Consider the following 17,385-nt stretch of genomic DNA (forward strand, 5'->3'; position numbering starts at 1 on the left):
TAGATGTTGTTATTCAAGTCAAGTTTGCACATGATTTATCATTTTGAGGATATGAATTTAGAAAATGCAATTTTCTTTCATTATTTATATTGAAATATTCAGAAAGAAGCAATGGTAGACCAAAATATTTTACAGCTTTTGTCAGTTAAGGAGAAAAACCCTCACAAGTGTGATATAAGTAGAAACCAAGACTAGCTGAGAAGCTTTTGACAATAGCAAAGTAACAAATACAGCTCTTAAAAAAAAAACCTCATGCTTTCTGACAATCTTGTCCTGACTACGGACACTATTAGTACTTTGAAAGCTTGGCTGACCTCCAGCTGAAGAGATCAGCAGCAGCAGCACAAGCATGATCCAGTGAAGGCACTAGCAGGAATATTAAAAAAAAAAATTTACACGCGTACTTTCTGTTGAGACACTTGAGTAACTCTTGTGGAGTTAGGAACATAGGTACTAAGGGTGGAGAAAGCACAAACAACTCAAATTTCATTCCCACTGTTGCTACGTCTCCTTCATCTGCAGCTGCATCCCTACAGCCTCTTAATTGAACTATGTAAGTTTGTTCATATAAATACGGTACATGCTATATATATAGCCAAGAGTATTTTATACAATATATGGGTATATTCTGGGATTATATAGAGCTAGGCATACTTATACTCTTATGCCTTTGCACAGGACGAAGAGAAGCCCAAAGACTAGCAAGAACAGTTCAGACTGAAACTTTTTTTTAAGACATTTCTCCAAGGGTAGATAAAACTGTTAAGTTTTTCTTTCATCGTCTAGAGAGATACTGTAAATACATCTGACAATACACAGACTAATCTTTTACATACACCCTTGATTCAGTCAATCCCCTCTCTTGCATTTGACACTGGCTATAGACTTCTCAGTCATTTCTTTAAGTTTACATTTTTTTCTCAGTCATTTCTAACAAACCACAGTTACATGGCTGGGAGATGAAAGGTTGAGCGAGATTTTCAGGGCTCAAGAGTAAAGACTCTAACAAGACACAGCTGATCTAAAGACAGACAGACAAAGATATCAACCATGTGCTGAAAATAAACAGTTGCAGTTCACTCTCTCATGCTGGGGAAGAGGAGGAATGACACATGAGCCGTGCTTGAGAAGGACGCTGCCATTCCTCTGGACCTGTGTTAGTCCCATGGTAGGAGCATGTTGTTTATACCGAGCCGGTTCTCATGCCTATCTGCTGTTCACAACACCTTCACCTGATACAAACGGTCTTACAGCCATCCGTTTGTGTCAGAAGCGCAGCAGTGTCTCAGTAAGCCCAATCATCAGTGGAAGAGTGGCTCTGACAGACAAGAAGTGTATACCAGACATACAGCATTTTAGGTATTATTTATAAACCTTCTTGCTTCTGAACTACCTCATACCCAGTGTTCCCAAAGACATTTGCTAATATTCATAAATCTTAATGTTCTTTGGAAGCTACTATATAATAAACACACACATCAACAGAAGCACAAAAAAACTTGAATTCATCCCAAATCATACAGCTTGTCTAAGACAAAAGATCATGACTCCTCCTATCTCATCGATCAGACTCTCATCTCTTTCCTAGGCAGCTTACCAAGCTACGCATTAAACTTACAAGTATGTAAACAGCTGTTAATACCATGACGTGAATACGCCTATCAATGTCAAGTTTACCAGTTTCTGGTAGACAATGTCAGACTAATAGCTGATATCCTCCTGGCTATTGTGAAGTATTTTTTTCTTAATGGTAATGTGAATCTGTTGCTGCAATCAACATACTCAAACATATGTAAATGCCCATATTTCTACTAATTTCAATATGTGTTTCAAAGCATAATGAATGTGGATATTTTCAGATGCCATACAGAATGATATGTCCTATTTAAAAAAAATATTTTTTTTTTAAAGGATAAAATTAATCTGGACATACACTTCCCAGTGTATGCTGTAAAAATTAGTATTTGCCAACATGAAAATATTATAGAGTTCTGATGTCTTGAATGAAGTGAATTCAAAACAAAAATCAACAGGACCATTAGATGCAGTGAAGATCCAGAATTACTGTGCTGGAATGTTGCAAAGAAATAGAATACAAAGACAAACTGAGTATACGGGTTGAAGCTTAGGACAAAAAAAAAAAAGGGGGGGGGCAACATTTGGCAAACCAAATAGCGAAGGTGGTAGTAGTACCACTAGTAGTAATACTGTTAACTGAAGTCTTCCCTAAGCCACTATAGCAACACACTGCATTTACCTAAGTTCTTACTTCCCTACCACGATCTGAATTTTCCCATTTTTCAGGAATTTTTGCTGTCAAAGCTATCAGTTCCTGTCAGTACATCTGTAGCAAATGTCCATCTGTTAAAATGCTGCTACTGTTGCAACAGCTTTCTGCATAGCGTAAACTCCAAATGGAAAATGGTAATTAAGCGCGTATTTTGGAACACTTGTTATTTACATAACTGTTTAGTTTTTTCAGGTGAAACTGTAGGTAACCATACTCCGAAATGAGAAGAAGGCATGTGCAACCAGGTCTGTGCACTGTTCATCTACTTTTCAGGTCATTTTAAAAGGGAACACCAATTATCAGAAAAAGCAATATTTATAAAAGAGGAAACAGTACATCAGACAAGTAGTGATTTTCCATAATACTTCCACTTCAAGTACATACAGATATTCTTTGGTATATCCATTGTATGATACGCTTCGAACAAGTCGATAACCCAACTGCTACATTGAGAAAAATCATCCTTGTCTTTTTTAAAAGAAAATCAACAATTCAGTCACAACTTTCATAAATACATAATTTGTGTTTAAGAACACAGCTCATGAACATTTTTAGCACTATCTGTTCAAAATGGATCGCTGAAATCATTAAAAAAAATACCTGTGAATCTGAAATAAAAATTGGAGAGTTGGCACTGAAATGAGTATTTATTATGAATTATTTAAATAAGGAAAACTCCATTTTTTGAGCACTGATTGAGAACATATTACCTATGAAAGTAACATACCTATTGAGAAGTTACTGCATTTTGTACTTGGTACGTCACTTCTAATGAGAGAAAGTCTAAATGCTTCATGAAACTTAACAAGCATGTAAGAAGCATCAGCTAAAAGAACTAATAAACTTTCACTGAAGACTAATTATTATTACTCACAGGGAGAACCAGCTCCTGACCCATCCAGGCCACTTACACTGCTACCCCACATGAAAGAGCAGATTTTAGCCGCCACTGGAATACCTAAGCTTCATCAAAGAGCAGGGTAACAAAATCCTGGCCTGCATGAACCATCAGAGCTGGTGAAAAAAGACTCCTAGAGGCAGGCAGGGTAAAAGCCCAGAAAGCTCATGTATCTGTTTTCCCCTAGCAGAAAGGTTTGGGCAGGTTTGTTTGCCTGTTTTTACGTTGGGAATATACGGTCTTTCCTGGACTCTATCCTATCTTTCAGGAAGAAAAAGGAAATTTTAACTAAAAGAAAATATAAAGACTGTTGGAAGGTTGTTGTTTTGTTTTTTTTTCCATACACTGAGAAGAGTGAGCAAAAGAATATGCTTATTCCTGCTTTGTGCAATAAAACCTGTAGTTATCCATTTATTTAAGGTTTAACAGGTTATCTTCAAGCTACATTATTTATAGGTTTCAATGATTATGGATATTTTGTAAACCAAAAAAATCGTAATTTCTAGATTGAAAACAGATGTAGGTCAATGCAATGTAACACTTTACATAACAATCAATAAAAATGTCAATACAAACAACTACTAAAAGAACCATATGACATTCCAATGGGGAAAAAAATCTTCATTTTCTACTTAGATGCTTTCCTTCCTTTATCAGCAGATGGCAAGCAAATTACTAGTTCAATCCATATGTCTGTATCTGATAGACAGTGTTTTACGAGTCTGAAATTAGTTTAAAACATTTTGATGTTGGCCAGACTACAGAGGAAAACAGGATAACTTTGTCTATTAATGAAAAGTTGGTTTTGTCATAACAAATACTTCCACAAGCTACTACCCATCCAGATTCATTCAGTCGCTAATGGAATTTGTACCCAAAGACATAATCTGTATTTAACAGACTAACAATTTGTAGTTTCATTCATTCTGTTCTTCTGCTGTGCTCCAACACGTCTCCTTACCCTAGCTGAGGTTTATTTAGCAATGCTGACGAAAGAAATCAAGGCCACAACAATATTTTTGGTAGGAAGGATATCAGATCTCTAGGGCCCTTTATGTATGGCTGGTAGGCAGTCAAGAGAGAACCTGTCAGAGCAAGGACTATTCAGACCAGCACCCAGTCTCCAACCGTGGCAAAGTGCAGATGTCTAGGAGAAAAGGTAATTTAGAAAATTTTGCTTCATCTCTCCCCATCAGGAAGCCTTAATATACAATGCAGACAATATATACTTTAGGAAAGGCTGGCTGGAAAGCCTACATAGCCAGTATAACAGAATGTTCTACGTTCAGCGTGGACAGCTGAACAGAGGTCTTGCTAGCTTCCTAACACTTAGGAAATTTAAGTTTTTTGCCAAGAACCTACAGATCTGTCACAGATAGAATATTTCTCATCTTACTGATTAATGCTCTTCCCTCACAACAGTGAAGTATCCAGGGGACTGCTGTCCAATATGTCTTCTTGCTTCACTTGTTAAGAAGGGCATTGAGTATTCTGGACAGGTCGTCATTCACTCACTAACAGGGTACACTTTGGACTAAAGTCCAGCCAAGAGCCACATCAAATCAACGTGAAGCAACAAAGCTCACTGAGCCTTGTTCTCCTGAGATATGAATGGTCATTCACAAGGTTTACCCCAAGCTGAGTCTTACACTAGAAGTTACTTAGCAGTACATCCCACTGAGACAGCCTAAACCAAGGGAACAAATTTTAAAGACATTTAATTTTTGTATAAGAAGTCCCTACATCAATTCTGTTCTGACAGTCATTATGGATGTTCATTGCAAAGACCTCTACCCTTCAACCATTTAGTTGACTATTATAAGGCAAAGACACATTGATTAAGTGCCAATTAAGCTTACAGTCCTTTATGCATGAAAGGATCTGTTTAAAAATTAAGCCAGATTTAAAACTTCTACTAAACAGAACATAATTTTCTGTAATGGAAAAATCAGTAAAGTTGGAACATACTCTTTGCTTTAAAAATGATTAATACTGGTGCTATAAACCATTTTGCTAAACAAGTGCAGGAGATTCTGTGATCAGTAGAGGGGTATTTTCAATTTAAAAATGAATCTCTTTTCTTAAATTTCATTCTAATTTTTAAACCAGTAAACAGACTAGTAAAACACACGTACACACAAAAGCAAACAAAGGTGCCAAGCTGTTTACAAGAATAAAAAGCTTTGAAGCCAACAAGATTTTAATCAAGATTTCCATTAACCCTCTCCACTCCTTAAAACCTGCATAAGGTAGGGTTTGAAAGAACTTACAACAAAAGGAAGTATCTAAGTTTCTAGTGTATCTCAGTTAAATATAAAACAATTTTAGTCATATACTAACAAGCACTGTGCTACTGCCAATGGAGAGCTTTTTGTCTTCTTTATCAGCTGCAGGGAAGAATGCCAAAGCCATCACCATAGCTGAGTCTATTAACTGAATTGTGAAAATTCATGTCTCAAGAAAATGTATTCTGCACAATGCAAACTTTTACATGGGTCTGGAATAAGTACACTCTAGGTTGAGAGAGCAGCTGCCACGGAATGCTGAAACAATGGGGTGTACATGTCAGTATTTTCTGACTCAACAACGTAATACTGTGAACATTAAAGCAGTTACTATCAGAAAAAGAACTCTTAAATATGTAAAGATACCATTCTCCATACATTTTATAAAGAGGATAACAGTGGTACATTAAGCCTTTGATTTGAAAGTTTTCACCTTGCAGTGTCTGCCTTACAGCCTTTTAGTCATGTACAGACTGAAGAAGCGAGAGCTTTGAAGTGCCCAACTTCCAGTGAAGTTCCTAACATTTCTTTTAATAGGTCTCAATAGGTCTGCATGTGATTTGCTGTAATTTCAGAACAAGACCAGAAAATTCACCCCCCCAAAAAAGATACAATTTCTTTGTGAAAGAATGGGAGAGTCATTTGAGCTCCATAACGCTGCCGGGAGGTGTGGGCAGAGCAGCAGGAAAATAATTTGGCAGCGTGATCAAGTGAAACTCAAAAATACTGGCTATATACAAAGTGACTGCCAGAAATTTAGGGGAAACGAGACAGGGTTTTCTATAGATGAGTTTCTCTCTTTTCTTTTTTTTCTTTTTTTTTTTTTTTTGCAACCAGTAAATATAGTTTAAGTGCCTCACAGCCGATTTTTATGATTGTAACAAGCAGCTGTGATCAAACTCTATTTGTGGCATCATAATAAATTTGCCCCCCACCTACTAAAATTAGTTCTAAGTATCCAAAATTCTCATTTGAACATCTGACTGAACAAAACAGGCATTGCTACATGCCAGAAACTGGAGGAAATAGACCTAAAATATGCCATTTTCTCACCAGAAATTGCAGGCTCCCAGAATAACATATGAATTAAAACCCATTCCAAGATTGTTTGCATTGCTTCTCATTACCATTCATAACAAATTCCTTGACAAATGTTCTGATTATTTCTCTTTTTTCTTCTTGCCTTTTTTATTTAAACACAATTTTCAAATCACTGACGGTCTTGCAAGGAGAAACAGCCAATAGTTCAATCCAACTGAAAACGGAGAGGGTGGAATTTTACTCTCACCAAGTGCTGGAGGCAACTGACATGATTAAAGACTGCAGTTTAAGCCATTGTTAAAGACTTCTTCCCATAAGTGAAAATGTGCAGTTTGCCACTCTACACATCAGAGGCAAGTGAACCAAAATGAGGACAAAGTCAAACAAGAAACACGAATGCCTCACTTCAAAACAGCTTTTCTTTTTTTTTTTTTTTTTTTTTTTACTGACATAAAGGGGAAAAGAGAAATGTTAACAAAGTTAAATTTATGGTATTTCCTAAGTTCTTCTGTTTTGCTGGTATTTTTGCAATAAGTTACAATAAGTTACATCATAGCGCCCAGAGAAACCACTTGCCAATACTGATGCAGGATGTATATGGATTGGGCTCTCTTTGTTGCACTGCACAATACAGATTTTAAAGTATCTCTAACTTGTCCAGGCAAGAGCCTGCCCTTATTCGCATTTCACAGACAGAACCAGGAGACTAAAGCCTAGATCAGCTAAGAAATGAGAAGGGATTAACCAACTAACTAGGACAAATATGATTCACCAGCTTATCACAGCAAACACAACAAGCGGCAACTCCCAAGCACTCGATTAGCAATCTGAACTGGAACTGTTCTTCTCTCTTCAATGGAAAGGCATCCTTTACGCAGCTGTAAATGCTGTCCAGGACTTGAGCAACGCATGGCCTTTAATAATAAGATAAAATATTACATATAAAATTACATATTATATGGAATAATAATAAAAGAATGCTATTTGCAAATCTCAGGCAGCACAGAGGTACACAACACAAACAACAACTGCAAAGACCATTTAGCAAGCTGCCCTGCTTTGTGCAAAGCACTGTACAGCCTGTGCCATGTTTCAGAAACCTATTACTGTGCATGGTACAAAAAAAGAAATCATCCTTACTCCTTCTTTTGTCTTTGCATAAAGAACATTCTATCTGAACTCCAAATAACAATGTAATGTGGTACAGAACACATATATTTACCGATTCCTGTTACATACAAATATTGGTAAATATCTGAAACAAAGAATGCCAGATTAAAATAAATAAAATATATGTATTGCTCCTTAGAAAAATGCTTAGAAAAACATCAACAGAACCATTTAGCCATTATAAAGCTTCATTTTAAAAACAGAACTTGGTACAAGAAGTAAATGAATTATATTAGGCAGGAAATTGTTCACTAAATCAATTGTGCTACATTAGAGATCTTAAAATTGACTACTTGCAAGGTGGTCACATGCAGATCTGAGGAGTACTGAGGTAACAAAAGTTGTTCTATAAACACTTTGCATATCTCACACGTATATTTGCTATAACACACATCTGTTCATATAACAGAGCTATTTTCCATAGCTGCCATTTCCAATGGTGTGTATTAACCCCTGGATACCTCCATGGAAAAATCCCAGAACACGTGTGCACTGTTTATTCACAAATCTGTTTTTAAATCTTCACCATTTTGAATTTGTTCAGATGTGGATAGCATCTGGATTCCCTCAAATCAATTATAATTACAATGATCCTTTCTTAGTCCAATAAATTAAACATTTACTTGCTGTCTATTATAATACTCCTTCTCTAAAAGAATATATTTATTGTGCCTTTTAATTACCAAAGTACATGTACAAGGTTTTCAGAAATTCAACACAGAAAGCCACTCTGCGCTTCCAGATGTTAGAGGTATGTTTGCGTAGATTTTCATTGTTCAGTACCCCAGTACTTCAGGCCAAAAAGAGTTAAGCACAATCCTTGCCTGCATTCATCTATGAAATTTAATTTTCCATTGAAAATCTACAAGTTAGCAGTAAGTTCTGCCCTTGGACATGAAAGTGTGTTTCCTATTGGATCCAGTTTGGCAAAAATTACACTGTTTCTATGTACGATTCAAGTTTCCGCTTCAGGTAAATAATCTAATGCAAAGTACTATTAGCAATATGGAATAACAGCAGAACAGTTATCACTGCACTTTCTGAAACCTGTCACCACACCCAGGCACCACATACCAGACTCTAAGGGGGCAAAAGAAATTTCCTCTGCTCCTAGTAAGGGCAGTACGTAACCGAGTTCACTGCATTTGGCACTAACTGACAGCCGGCTCTGGCCATTGCACTCAATGAGAAGGCACTTTTCTTCTCATCTTTCGCATCCCACCCAAGCAGCTTGCTTTAAACCAAGTTCTATCTTGGTTCTCCCTGCCTGAATCATCGTTATCGATCACAGCACTTCAGTGCAGGCTGCTGGTGCTGACACAGCGCCTGAGGCCTGTCCCAGCCCTCCCAGCCCTTTGTTCCCGCACTGATTCACCTCTCCAGTGAGGATCTTGACGTAGCTGCTGCCCTTTTGCATTATTACTGTGCCCCACCCTAATAATGATTTTATCATTTAAAGCTTTTCCCAACCACATTTTGTAGAAAGAAATATAAATAAAAAATAAGCACCGTCGGGCGGGTAAACATGCGCGAGGTGGGGCTGTCTCTCCACATGTCAGACACACCCCACACAGAAACCAGAAACATGCCTTGAATTGGGCAGGTTAACATTTTTCTAGAAGTGACTTTTTTTCTAGTCCTATCTGATCACTCTGTCGCGATGAGTAATGCAAAACATTCAATTTCTTGTGGGTTTGGTTCCAGTAGTTGCTAAAAGCAGCCAAGTACATGTTTGTTTCACAACAACTTCAAATCTTCACAAGCTATTTTAACTCTGCTCGCAGCCCGCTCCCCGGCACGGGATTCTACCCATCGCAGTTTTGTGCAGGAAACTCAACGCCTTAAAACCGTTTCTCTTCACATCCCATCTTTATTTTCCCCCTTTCCTTGTTGGACGATTCTTGCTCTTCTCCAGGATGTAGATCTATTTACAAAGCAGCCCACCACCTCCCCAAGCAGGGACTTGTGGAAACAGGTGCTCCTAAAAAACCCAGAGTGTTTGGCAGCTCCGTGACCTGACGGAGCTGTGTGCGTTAGCAAGACACAGTGCCTGCTGAGTTCCCCTCAGCTAATTAGAGGACCCGTATGGCAATGAATAGCCTTGACTATAAATACTTCCTGAAAGATCTCTGACAGAGTCAGAGGAAATGGGAAAAAAATGAGATGCAGCTACAGGGAAACTATTTCAGATGTTTCTGCTTTAAAGGGCTGCTTGTTTTTTTTTCCAACACGGCTGAGGGATGAGCTGCTGAATCCAAGATCTCCACCAACTTGAATACAAGACTTACGGGGCAATTACACATGTTAAATTTAATTCTGTAGGTATACCATCAAGAATACTGCTACGAGAAGTTGTCTGGATGTGGGACAAAAAGGTAAAACATACAAAATTTAAACACATTTCACTGTAGTGACAACTGAGAAAAAAATCACACCTAAACCAAAATTCATCTCAACGGCACTGCCAAGAGCACATTTTTAGTTGAAGGCAGCAGTAAGACCTCCACCAACACCAGAGAGGCAGGTTTCACCTCAATGCTATGCTGCCCTTCCAGCCAAGAATTTCATGTCTATATGATAAGAATGTCATGTTTAAGCATGAGGGCTACTCCAAAAGTAACGCCTCCTATTTCATTATGTTGGCCCACAGCACCAAAGATGGATGTTGGTGGTACGGCAGTAGAGGCTGAACCTTCCCAACAATATTCTGTTACATGTTGTTGCCATGTGACAGATGACAGCAGAGGGGCTGTCTGAGAAGACAGTGTCTGAAATGGAAGTGAAGCAAAGACGTGGAACTGAATTCTTCCACGCAGAAAATATGTCACCCACTGATGTTAATGTTTTTGGCGACCAAACAGTAGATGTGAGCACAGTGAGGCGGTAGGTGGTGCATTTCAGCAGTGGCAAGAGTAACATGAAAGACAAGTCATGATCCAGACAGCCTTGCACAGCTGCTGTACCACGAAATGAAGAGCATCTCCACCAGCTCATCCATGCAAACTGACTAATGGTGCTGACTATGTCGAAAAGTAGTGTTTTGAAGCTGAGAATTTGTTCTATCAAATAGTGTTATCTATCTTTGTAACTGTTGCGGTTTCCATGGAAATGATTAGGAGGCATTCCTTCAGGAGGGACATGTATTTTGGAAATCACAATAGACAGTTTGGCCTTTCCACCACTTTGCAGGAATATGGCAACTAACTGATGGTAGCAGGAGCCAGGGTTTTATAACAGAAGAAATAATGTTTCACCACTACAAAGTGCATCTGATATTTACTACAGTGATTTCAAATGAACCAATCACACATAAATTTGCTGATACTTGCATATGTATTTCTCATTTGGAATTAGCCACAATTGGTCACATAGAAGAATACAAAATAGGAGAGTAAGTTCTTCTGATTTCCTCTCTCTCCAAATTTAAAGCCGTATAACAGCTCCAGACAGAACACTGTAAGTAATATCAGGACTGTAAATATCACAGACAAAAAGAAAAATAACTCTTCTGCGAGTAAATGGAAACTTTCTTGAAAAACTGTGATTTCCTGTGAAGAGTCCACACATCACGGTGTGAAATAATCTTGATTTAATAGCATAGCTGTTTTTATCCTTTGCCCTTGTAATAAAAGCTCATAGCAAATGTTACCATAACTTCAGCTGGATATTTATTGCTAAAGCCTGCCGTCTCCCTCTGACAACCACCCCCAGTACCTCTGCAAGAATCTGACGCTCTCTCTCTCTCTGCCTCTCTCCCTCTGATGGTGCACAAATTCTCTCATCGCATGAATTTTAATTAATACACTGGCATCTATCTCCCTGTGCTTTCAGGCATTTGCAGCCCCGCAGGGCACACCCATCATGCTATTCTGCATCTGCATGGGCTGCACTGTGATGCGAGGCAGCAGTGTTTACCAATGCCTTTGGGGGGGCTAACTAGGTCTGTATATAGATCTGAAGGGGCAGGCTGCAATTCCTAGTTTAGTGAAAAACTCTGTACTGCAGCGTCCACACATAACAAAACAGGACACTTCATTTAAAATCAGTTTAGCAAAAAGTTCCTGCTGTCCAAGATCAGCGTTGTCAAAGCATTAAACAATCTGCCTGGCCCGGAGTCTGCTGGCTGCCAATGTGCTACCCAAAAAAGGAACATTTTTGCATCTCAATAGAATTTCCAGTATCAACAAATCTTTAAACTAGAAAATCAGCTACTCTAAGGAAGAGCAAAAATAATGTCTACATTGTACCACGCTGAGGTACATATTTTTAATTCCCATTTGCAAAACATACAGATTCACTATAAGTACAGCTGCTGGAAACATTTTAATACAAAAAATAAATTAAAGCTACTCACAGAAGTGTACCAAGCCCCTGAGAAAGATTCAGTTACACACACACAACTTGGAAGCTCTCTTGGGGAAAAAGGTGCATCCCCTGCATATGTGCGCTTGCACATATGCACAGCTTAAGCAATCGCTGCTGCACTATATCCTGCTCCTCAAAGATTACAAGTGATGCAGTCTTTTAGCCACTAAAAAGAAAATAAATCCTACTCTAATTACTCCCATGAATAATCTACTGTAGCACAGAGCCTGGGGAGGGAACACAACCACCGTGCATTGAAGGAATGCAAGAAAGCAGCGCATAAACACATTACTGAACACACAAACCCGAAAGACACTTCAAGTAAATTCCAAAAGTTTAAATTATCATTAAAGAATTATGTGGGCAATTGCAGATATTCACCCTTTCCCCAGTTGTTCTGTTATGCCTTTGATATTTTATTAAATTGAAAATAATCGTAGCCATAAACTCAGAATGTAAAAACCTGCCTCGCGATATTAACCTCTATCAGTATGAAAAAAATGTGAAAAACATTATCTCCTCTTTCCCTTCCCCCAGCCATCATGAGAGAACTGAAAAACGAAAAGCACATGGTATTACTGCTACTGTTGAATCATTACAAATCATTCTTAATAAACAGAACCACTCTATAAATACTGAATAGCCAGCACAACCAAAGGGATGTGCTAGATTTTTTTCAGTCCATTTCTCACAGTGTTTATTCACTGAGTAATCCCAAATTTTTGGCTTTCTCTGTGTCGATCTTTCAAAAGCACAAAATGAAGGTGTCTACTGTGATTTTATTGTAGGTTTTGTTTCCTAGTCACCAGTTGTCCTGGGATACAGTATTTTGCATGAGAATTCATTATATGATACCGCAAGTATGTATTGACTTAACCCCTTATTTATAGAAAGGCACAGATTTTAGCCTAATATTAACTATTTCTACCAACTATTTCATATTAGAAAAACACATTTCCCCAAAAGTGGATAATCATGTGAGAGCTAACAATAGAGATTTTTTATTATTATTTTTCCAGATGGGAAGGTTTTTTTCCTGAACAATTTCTAACTCTGTCCAGACCAACTGAGCTTCCACTGGCCCCGGTACTTCATCCCATAACTCTGTCTACAGAAAACTAAATCAAGAATAAAAAACATCAGCTAGGTTTCTAATTTTTTCACAGATCCAGGGGAACAGGGGATGCCCATCAGTGGAAAAATGAATGCCACTCACAGATTCGCACTCCCTGATCTTCCACCCTCTCCTGTCCTCCAGATCACCCTTTCTCTTCAAGAAGTTTGAATTCTCACTATTTTCCAGTATTCATTAATAGCGGTGAAACATAATGATTAGGGACTCTGTTCAGCTGATGTAGAAAATTAACATCCTGTCTTATTTCTCAAAAATTGAAAATTGACAAAGGCGACTAGGCCAATGTTCAAAGAAAAGCAAAAACAAAAATACTATAACTAAGGAAAAGACCCAGACAACCACAGCCTTGGCACAACAGAGTTCAAAGACCAAAGAAGTTAAAACTGCATACAAAAGTAATTCTTTGAAAGGTGTCTGCATAGCTTCACCAGTCAGTATAGACCTAACCCAGTAATAAATCCTTTTACTAACTATATAGAAGTTGGTTTGCTGACAAAATTTAAAAATGCAAGGTATTAATTTATATACCCTGTTAACAAAAAAAAAATCTTTTTTTTTTTCCTGAAAACTATGCAAATTGCAGGTACTTCATATTTCTAAAAATCCAGAAAAGATCAAAATACTTCAGAAGTGATAAAAATATTGATTTGAAGACAACTAAATTACTACTTTTGTAAACAAACTGAACTTATTTTAAAGAAGGGCATAAGAAGCAGCTGGTGTGCAGTTTCCCCCTTTTAATTTACTATTACCTAAACATTATAATATAATGGCCCTATTTTACTACGTAAGATTTTAAGCTTGTCACCAAGCAAATTCTGAACTTTGTAGAGCTTATTACACAAACTACTTTTGCAGATCATAATTATTATCATAATCATTATTTATTTATTATTAGGTAGTCAAAAAATAACTGAAAATTATTTGTATTCTGATAGAGCAAAATATAAATGGCTCCTCTGGCCAATATGCCTCTGCACTGCTAAGAACCACTGCAAGAACTGAAGTGGGATGTAACTAGTGACATTTGTACAGCACAAATTCCACTGCTAGCCAGATATATTTATATATTTTTAGGTATATTTTTACACGGAGAAAAATATAGACCTGCCATTCACAATGAACACGCAACCAAGCAACAGGGAACTTGTCATTCTGTGACTGTTTCTCATATACTTAACATCTGATATCAGTAACTATTCACGATCTTGCAAGGCACAAAGGACTGTGGTCACCCTAAACTGCATTCAGACTTTCAAGTGACAGACATATCATTTTATAATTAGAGTAACTGCAATATTTTAAGATTACTGACTTCATTTTAAAAGCACTTTTAAGACGTGTATACGGAAACAGATATGTACAACTTCAGCACACAAGGAATAAAACATTTATCTTGCTTTTTATCTTCTTCTGACATGTTGCTCTCTTTAAGTGAATGTATGTTATGGATATAAATGTTCTCAGAAAAGATAATACAGAAGAAGAGCTGACCACCCCTTCACGCCCACGTTTGTCTGCCAGTTCCTAAAACTTCAGACAGGAAGCACACCAAGAAAACATACAGTGGTGACTTCAGGAGAAAGGCCCTTATTTGTCTTCCCACTCCTCAGAATTTCAGAGCTCTTCTAACCTCAAATCTACCAATAGTGGAAAAAGTATACTTTGATAAAAGGGGAAGTTGGTAAGTTCCATAATTACAGCTTTTTTTTTTTTAATATGACAGAAACTATTCACCTGTCATCTCAGGCCTACAAGTCCGAATCTTTCATTTTTCCCTTGATTTTTATTTTCCCATGCATTCACTCTGAAACCGAAAAAACCTTCTGCACACCTAATTAAACACAGCACACTTGTAATCAGGGGGAAAAAAAAAGCACGGGAAACAAAGAGAGCTTCCTACCCGTAGTAAGGACTGGGATTCATCCTTGGCCTTGCCATCCCCGGATCCAGCGTAGGGCTGGGTGAGCTGCCCGGCTTTCTCCGCCGCTCCGGCCGGCACTCCCTGCAGGAAGCCCTTGCTCTCCACGGCCAAGCCATACATGGGCCGCGCCAGATGGGCAGCTTCTACGTTTGGACTATCCCTTAAAGGCTTTGGCTGCTCTTGGCCAACGGACACTGGGGTCAATAAGCCCAAACTGGTCTGCGTGTATGACGGGCTCCCTCTCAAAATGTCTGTTCCTCTCCAGGGCACGTTGCGAAGATCATCACTGGGACTGTCAGTCCAACCTTTCTCTTTAAGCACTTCCTTATCTTCTATCTTTTCCCTCTTGACTATGCTGTCAGATATGGGCTCCCCCATTTTGGGGTCTGGATTAATCAGACTGTAGACCTTGAGATCAATTTTTGGCTCCTCCTTGATGGCCGAAACACCGTGACTGTCCTCCCCATTGGCTGTAGTGACGTCTGTCTCCTGACAGTGCACGGTGTTGAAGTGCTCAAGTAGTGACTGCGTGTCCACAGCCGTGAAGCTGCACTGACGGCACTTGTAGCAGTTGTGTACTCTCCTGGAAGAAAATGAGATGGGCATTAGAGTGTGTTCCCTCTCACCATTCCTTCTCTCGCTGGTTTTGCGTATGAAGAAAATAAATCAAATAAAGTAAGCAGGTTTGCTTGGTAGTCTGATATAGAAGGGAAAAATCCTGCAGTTTCCAATCACACACACTGCAATGGCTTCCTGTTGTTCACCCATACTTCACTGCGTTATTCTAAACTTTATATAGTTTTCACTGGGATTTTGTTTTTTTTTTTTCTTATTTTGTTTGCTGGAATGCGCTGAGCACTTTCCACTGTGGTAGAAATACTGAAGTAATTTTTGTTTTTTTCCAACCAAAATCAAACAGTTAGAAGACGATAGTTTTCTTTGGAATTAAAAAAAATACTCAGAATTAATATAAATATATGCTAGAAATTTCAAATGCTTAAAGAATTCCTTTTCTTTCCAACAATTTTAGATACTTTTGGTTGACAATGACCATTTTGAATGGAACTCCAGTTAAGATAGGAATACACCAAAGGCTGAAGGTTGCACCCAAGAGATAACATTTATTTGCCCTCTGTGGACATTTCAAGACAACTTTAAAAGATGCAGCTCTGAAGTAAAAGCAGAATTAGTTGGCTGTGTCAATACAAATTGCATCTTCCTGTCAAATACAGAAATGCTTGGGTAAGACCTGTGGAGTAGCGTGGAATAACGCGCCTTCCTGTTTTCATTCTAGAAGCCTATATAAAGTACAGTATTACTAAATTATGTAAAGTGTATGTTGCTACATTAGAACAGCATGTTACTACTTTACCCTATCTATCAGACAAACAGAGCACTTTTTATGATATGTAACATTATGAATAATTATTTATGGCACAGAAGTGACCCAAGACTTTGTCGGCATCAGGCCCACTGCACCAGGCTCGTACCCATATTGGGTCGAATACCATCCCTTCCCTTCCTCAAAATGTAAACAATCTGCAAAAGGATTCTCCCTGCAGATTCATTTACACATCCACACTGCGGGCACTCAAGAGCCACAACAGCGTCCTTAGCTAAAAACCGAGCCTTTCACGACTCACACAGAACAAAACTCGTGTAAGAAATCTGTTACTACCCTGATAACTCAAATTGCTAGAATGCACTCTTCTGAGGCCAAATCCTGGTCTCAGTGAAGTCAATGGCAAAACTCTCATTAACTTCAGTAAAAGCAGGATTTAGCTTTCAATATATCTGTGGAACCAGAATGATACACAAAATGTCCCTTTTTAAGTTTGATCGTTTAGAAGGGACAGCTTGCCAAACTTACAGAAAAAGCCCTTGTCTTCCTTCTTTCCTCTCATCAAAAAAACAAACCATATGTTATTTACATTGTCTGATTTTCTTTCAGTTGTGTCAGCATGCAGACATGAGCACACATTCAAATTCAAGCTTTTTTAGCCCTTGTCCAGTATCAGTTTTCTTTTTGTTATTTTCCATATTTATATTCATTTTAAGGGACTAGATGGGCTCATTCAGTTATGCAAAAAATAGTCAGCTATTCTCCACACAGCCTTATGGCAACGAAACCTACTTGTGGGAGAGAAAGCTGTGGGTTAAAATCCTGTTCTGGCTGTGTTCCTCTTTTTTCATTCTAGTGTTTTATTAAAATCGGCTTGTCTCTCAGTGCGACACTAATATATTTTCTCTTGCAACTTAATTCTTCTCTAAACCAAG

At 38.2% G+C, this 17,385-nt stretch overlaps 1 protein-coding gene across 5 annotated transcripts in view; it reads right to left on the reverse strand.

Annotated features, from left to right (window-relative positions):
- The window catches only part of TRPS1 (transcriptional repressor GATA binding 1), a 212,907-nt gene that overhangs the window by 134,847 nt on the left and 60,675 nt on the right, over positions 1-17,385 (reverse strand). For all 5 annotated transcript variants that reach the window (XM_021385769.1, XM_021385768.1, XM_021385771.1 and 2 more), the window contains one exon: positions 15,088-15,691. In XM_021385769.1, coding sequence (XP_021241444.1) covers positions 15,088-15,691 — 604 coding nt within the window. The remainder of the gene's footprint in view (positions 1-15,087; positions 15,692-17,385) is intronic.

Source organism: Numida meleagris, chromosome 2 (genome assembly GCF_002078875.1).
Source record: "Numida meleagris isolate 19003 breed g44 Domestic line chromosome 2, NumMel1.0, whole genome shotgun sequence".
NCBI classification, from domain to species: domain Eukaryota; kingdom Metazoa; phylum Chordata; class Aves; order Galliformes; family Numididae; genus Numida; species Numida meleagris.